The sequence below is a fragment of the Rhododendron vialii genome, chromosome 12a (assembly GCF_030253575.1).
Source record: "Rhododendron vialii isolate Sample 1 chromosome 12a, ASM3025357v1".
Classification (NCBI taxonomy): Eukaryota; Viridiplantae; Streptophyta; class Magnoliopsida; order Ericales; family Ericaceae; genus Rhododendron; species Rhododendron vialii.
Window position 1 is genome coordinate 172,328 of NC_080568.1, and position 6,795 is coordinate 179,122.

At 38.9% G+C, this 6,795-nt stretch overlaps 1 protein-coding gene across 2 annotated transcripts; it reads left to right on the forward strand.

The window, feature by feature from the left end:
• The first annotated feature begins 630 nt into the window (after positions 1-630).
• On the forward strand, positions 631-4,939 carry LOC131311175 (monooxygenase 1-like). 2 transcript variants are annotated; one of them, XM_058338519.1, is made up of 6 exons: positions 631-976; positions 1,524-1,670; positions 2,456-2,506; positions 2,726-2,894; positions 3,157-3,385; positions 4,309-4,939. In XM_058338519.1, the coding sequence occupies exons 1-6, from the start codon at positions 897-899 to the stop codon at positions 4,836-4,838; spliced, it is 1,206 nt and encodes a 401-aa protein (XP_058194502.1). In that variant the 5' UTR covers positions 631-896; the 3' UTR covers positions 4,839-4,939. The 2 variants fall into 2 exon arrangements, with proteins under 2 accessions (XP_058194502.1, XP_058194503.1); XM_058338520.1 differs by lacking the exon at positions 631-976 and adding an exon at positions 1,044-1,402.
• Positions 4,940-6,795: the final 1,856 nt, after the last annotated feature.

The following is a 6,795-nucleotide window of genomic DNA, read 5'->3' on the forward strand; positions in this document are numbered from 1 at the left end:
ATATTTTCAAACTAACATAAAATGTTATAAATTACAAAATATAATCTATTGAAAAATCACACGAACTCTCAAGAAGAATCGTAAATTCGAACAGAGAAGTATCATTTCCGCATAATATGTAGTAAAGTAATTTTTTATGAGTACTACTATTTGCACCGACGGTTTCCGTAAGGAAACCGTACCGACGGCCACGCGTGGCCATCTCCGACAACCAAACGGCCGATCCGAGCCATCCAAAATTTTTTTAAAAAAAAATCGAGGGGGCCTCGCGGAAATCAATGGCATTCAATGTGTGTAGGGTGCTTGATCTGAACACTCTTTTATTGTGTATATACATCTTTTTTCTTGTATATATGTATATACACGAAAAAAGAGTGTTTAGATCAAGCACCCTACACACATTGGATGCCATTGATTCTTGCGTAGCCCCCTCGGGTTTTTTTTTTAAAATTTTTGGACGGCTCGGATCGGCCGTCCGGTGGCCGGAGACGGCCACGCGTGGCCGTCGGTACGGTTTCCGTAGCAAATAGCTTTTTCGATTTTTTATGGTGAGGCACAAATGGAGGTTCATATAGAGTAATAAATACTGTACATGATAATCCTACTGATTGATGGATGGACAGTTAAGTTTTAATAAAAAAGGACATCGTCATTGCATGTGTCATCCTCCCTCCCTCCCTCCCAAATGAAGCTTCAACTCATATCAACTGTCGCTTCCATTTCTTTGAGATTAGTACTCCAATTTATTAGCTGGTCAACCAGACAACCACGCGTACGTATATGATGTTATATATAAATACAAGAGACAGAGATCCATCTCCCTGCAAGTGCTAAATCGAGAGCCAAAAGCATACGTACCACTACAATATTATTCAGAGAGAGAGAGAGAGAGAGAGATGGATAATGCCGAAGTTAAAGATATTGTAATAGTTGGGGGTGGAATATGCGGGCTAGCTACTGCACTTGCTCTTCATAGGTGATAAAATTTTCCCTTCTATATTTATATGATATTGTAATTTTTAATCTTTTTATAACTCGATCAATGTCCGGGTTAGCTTACACGTATTTCGACTGATCTTGGGCTCTTGGAAGACCAATTACACCGCCCATTTGTAGGGGTTCCAATTAAAGTCTATATTGGTTTGGACTAGGCCCAAAAAAATTGATAACAAGAGATTTCGAACCTGAGATCTTTAGAATGAGCAAATCCTTAAGTCATAGGCCTTGAAAACTAGGCCAATTCCTTGGGTGGGGTATAATAGTACGATATTAGATCATGTGTGTGCGCGTTTGTGTCTTCTCTTCTTCTAAGTTCTACATGCACTTCCCCTCGGTAGTTAGCAATAGTAGAATAGTATAATCTCAACTACTCTTTCTATTGGTGGGCTCCGCCTTGTGGAAGGTGAATAGGTTTGAATTAACTAACTTGATTCATTGTCGTGGAATGGATCCATACCATACCATAATATATATATATATATATATATATATATATATATATACATACATACATATACATACAGGAAGGGCATGGATAGCATTGTTCTGGAAAGATCAGAGACTCTACGAGCCACCGGAGCGGCCATCGGTATTCAATCCAACGGTTGGCGCGCACTTGATCAGCTTGGTGTGGGCTTCAAGCTTAGACAAACGGCCATCCCTATTCTCCGGTATGTCTCTCTATTAATATTATTGAGTATTGCATTAATTAAGCTGGTAGTGTTATATATGATGCAAATAATTTTACCATGCATGGCGCGCAGTATCTGTGGATGATGCTATGGTGTCCCCAGGTATTTGGGAACACCGTAATTTTTGGAATAACTTCACCATTATGAGCGTAACAAAAATCCATTACAAGCATAACAAAATCCAAATAAGACATAACCCAAAGAATATCATAACAAAATCCAAATAAGACATAACCCAAAGAATATCCAAAAAACCAACCAAGGCATAACAAACAAGTTATGCCTTGTTATGGTTTTGTTATGCTTATAATGAATTTTGGTTATGCTCATAATCATTTTGTTGTGCCAAAAGTTACGGTGTCCCCAAAATGACCGGGGACACCGAAGTTATTCCCCTGTTTATATATCAATCTAATAGATGATGCTATGGTGTCCCCGGTCATTTTGGGGACACCGTAATTTTTGGCATAATTTTACCATTAAGAGTATAACTAAAATCAATTACAAGCATAACAGAACCCAAACAAGGCATAACCAAGGAATATTCAAAAAACCAATCAATGCGTAAATAAACCCAACCAAGGCATAACAAATAAGTTATGCCTTGCTATGGTTTTAGTTATGCCTTGCTATGGTTCTGTTATGTTTGTAATGAGTTTTGGTTATACTCATAATGATTTTATTATGCCAAAAGTTACGGTGTCCCCAAAATGACCGGGGACACCGAAGTCATTCCCCAATCTAATTAATTTGTTCGTGTCCAGGTTTCGAGATGTCTCAACAAACAACACAACCCTAAAAGAAACACCAGTCGGGTATATTAATTTTACCATGCATGGCAGTATCTATTTTCTCTTGTTTTCTTCTTCTCTATTTTTATTTTCTGTCTTGCGCACACTAATTAATATGTTGCATATTCAAGGTGAGGAAAATTATTCACTCATGAGTCCTACATATATGTTAATTGATGTGTTATTATCGATCTAAGCTAGCCATTGTCAACCAAAGCCTCTTTGCATTACCCTATTGATCAGGAATTTAGAAGCTCGATGCCTCAAACGGAGTATTCTCACAGAAACCCTAGCAAACGATCTTCCAGTTGGGACAATACGTTTTGGTTCTCATATAACTGCACTGCAAATGGATCCAACTACCTTACAGCCAATCCTTCACCTCCATGATGGAAGCGTCATTAGGGCAAAGGTACGTAAGTTATTCGATTATGTACCAAAGATTTCAAGTTGTCGAGGGCAACACCTTGAATCAATGTCATTCAGTGGAGTATTTCTTTTTTCTCAGCAAATTCCTAGGTGCCTTTCGTTCAATAGTAGCATTGCTGGTTCCTTGTCCATAATCAGTTCTAGCAGTATCAAGTTGTTCATTCATATATATCTTCAAAATCCTTCCCCTAAGGGCTAGCTCAATGTGGACAATTGTACTGATTTGTTTTGGGGGGCTGCTGCAGATTGTGATAGGATGTGATGGTGTAAACTCAGTGATTGCCAATTACGTTGGGTTGAAGCCTCCAACGCAGTCGTCAATCACCAACGTGAGGGCCTTTACAAATTATCTAAATGGACATGGTTTTGGACCTGAATTTGTTACGATGAAGGAAGGCAATCTTTTGCTTGGACGAATTCCCATCGATCACAAGCTTGTATATTGGTTTGTAGCTCGTGCACAGACACCTCAAGGTAAGCCCTTCTTACATATACATTTGTAAACTTTGGTGAATTCTAATCTAGGGAAGAAGAAAATAAAAGAGAGGAAACTATAATTTCTTTCAGTGATTTCACTGCTTACACCTCCTCTCTGTTTATAACACAGATAATTATAAACTCTCCAACTAAAACACAACTAAGAGTCATGCTTAATTAACCACAGCTACCAACCATGCACCTAATCATAACAAACCTCTTAACCAACTTTGTTCACTAATATTACCCATCAAATTGAGGCAGAGGATCAAACACCCTCTATTTCTCCCGGAGCAATTGAAACCTTACCTAGTGAAAACATCCGCACATGCACTAGATCTCAATGGAACTGATATGAGAAAGAAGCAGCTCCTTGGAAATAGCGTTCTTGCACACCAAGTAATAACCGATTTCTATGTGCTTGGAAAATATGTTCATGCTTGGTTTGGTTAGGAGGTGAGTCCATCACAACGACCTTTAATCAATTGATCTTGAGTTGCTTGACTTTTTTAAATATCGTAAGTCGGGAGAGCCAAGTAATAGCTTGTTCGAACTTGATTTGAAAGCTTCATGACTTTCAAAAATATATTCAAGTTTGGTTGGTTTATGTAACAAACTGATGCCAAAATGAGCTTTTTAACGAGCGAACATGACCTCGGACCTGAGTATTTGAGTTACCTCGGACTCGAGTAGTTAGCTTTGTTTCTCAACTCTAGCAAACAACAAGATAGATCAACAGCACCTTGGGCCATAGAACAACATGCATCATAAGTTACTTGGGACTTTTCCACCTAATATCTCATCTTTTCGGATTCGATGCGGAGTTTTTACAATATACATATAGTTAAAACTCTGACTGTACTATTTGTCCATGTTGATTTCCTTCTCATCACAAGGCCTTGGTTTTAAACATCAAACAGATTTAACCATTTCAAATGACGCACAAATGATCAGATGGTCAGCACTAGAGTCAGTTGACGGATTTCCAAGAGAAATGGTCGAGATGATTGAGAAATGCGATGTTGATTCGTTGACACTGAATGGCACCAGATACCGAGCCCCATGGGAGTTACTCAACCCAACATTCAGAAAAGGAACAGTGACAGTTGCTGGAGATGCCATGCATGTAATGGGTCCATTTCTTGGACAGGGAGGCTCTATCGCATTAGAAGATGCTGTTGTCTTAGCTAGATGCTTAGCGCGTGTTCATCATGGTCACGATAATAACGGAGAAAATACTGGTAATGATAGTACAAGCATAGAATTGGCAATCGATGAATACGTGAGGCAACGGAGAATTAGGCTAATGCAAGTTTCTACAAAAACTTATACACTTGGGTCCCTGCTTGAGACTTCGTCCTTGTTTGTGAAACTTGTCTGCATTATCGTGATGATTGTCTTCTACCGTGACCGACTTGGTCATAGCCGTTATGATTGTGGCCACCTCTAGATATTTTTATACCTGTGTCACCAGAATGTTTAGATTCACTTGTAATGCAAACTTTGGTCATACCCGTTATGATTGGTAGTTATACTTCACTTCGTTATGTATCTTTAATCGTATTCATTGTTGGAATACTGTCAATTTCTCTAGAGTCCCCATCTATGCTTCAAATACATAAATTATTTGAAAAGAAGTTCTAATAAGCAATTTTTATTTAACCAAACCTAACAACGAATGAGGTTCTGTGGTAGGTTTGTGTAAAAATAGGACAAAATAAATCGTGAATCGCGAACCTCTTAAAAAGCTAGGCAAACATCACATAGTTGCAAAGACTGTAACTATAACACCCATCTACCACAAGAGATACGAATCCATGACTAAAATATGTTAGGCAATGAGCAGTGTTATTCCAATCCATAGTATTGCGTTTGGTGGAATAGGACCCTAGGACACGATTCCATGTAATTATAAGTCAACCATTTGCAGTTACATTTTTCCCGTCATGATAAAATAACGAAAGAGTTGCAAAATGTGACGAAGGTACGAATTTAAGGAGTCAGGCAAGAAAGAGACTTGCTTCGACCCACAATGTGGCAACTAATAATAACAACAAATGGAACTCCACGGTAAGTTAAGTAAAAACAAGAACCTAGCTGAGAATGGTAGATGGTGCTAGAGGGCAAAAGTTCAAATGTTAGCCTGCTAGGCAATTGACTTGCCAAACGATGGGAGTTAGACTTGCATCTAGAAAGCAATTAACTTCGCAACTTGGTGAGCTGAAAATTTATCAGAATGTTCGATACTCATGTACTAAATTATCCAACAATGATGTATCATATAGCTCAATAATACTTCTTTTTGTGGATAGATTAATTTGAGTGTCGTACTTGAAGAAGTCTATTGTTAATTCCAGATTGGTACAAATAATACGAGAATCATGTCAAATTCAACAATTAATCGAGTGCAATTTTGTTCACCCTCTTTAAAAGAGGGTGAACATTACCTTTCTTCTTATTGATTGAAATAATGTGGATCCCATCACAAAGTGATGTCATGCTTATCATACAATACACTTTTTGGTAATCATGACATCATTTTGTGGTGGAATCCACACAATTTCAACCAATAGCAAGGAGGGTAATGCTCACCCTCTTAAGTGGAGGGTGAACAAAACTCAAACTCTAATTAATCATTTGAAACAAAACAGGGACATATACATCAACAACCATAAAACAAGTCTAGTAAACTGATAAAAACATAAACTTAAGTTAATCTTCGCCAAAAGGCCAATAAACATATCCCTCCCTCCATTTATCTGTTTAAGTTTATTAATTTCTTTGTTTAGCAATTTCACTCGATATCGCATAGATTGGAAGCCTACTAAACCGGTAGCACTTCCAATGGGTTGGACCGCGTCCTAGCTAAATGGTATGATGGGGCCCACCGTTCCTTAGTTTGACGGTACTAATATGGTAGCTGGGGTCTAACAACAATATATAAGAGCCTGTAAATTCTTGAGCGAACCATGTAATAAATTATAACCTCTTTTATGCATATACATACACACAGAGGGAGAGAATGGAAGTAGGAGGAGGCGGCCTGGCAGAGAATGAACATAAGGACAGTTATAGTTCGGGTAGAGGTGTCAAACGTGCGTGTCGTGCCGTGCTGTGCCATTCAACTTCCGTGCCAACCGTGCTTCGTGCCGTGCCGTGCCGTGCCCGTTTATTTAAATCGTGTCGTGTCGTGCCGTGCTGTTTTTCAATCGTGTCGTGCTGGGCCGGGCCCATTTACTTAAATCGTGTCGTGCTGTGCCGACCCGTTTTTTAATCGTGTCTTATCGTGCCGTTTTTCAATCATGTCGTGTCAGACTGGGCCCATTTACTTAAATCGTGTCGTGCCGTGCTGGCCCGTTTTTTAATCTAGTAGTGCCATTTTCAATCGTGCCGGCTGAGCCCATTTA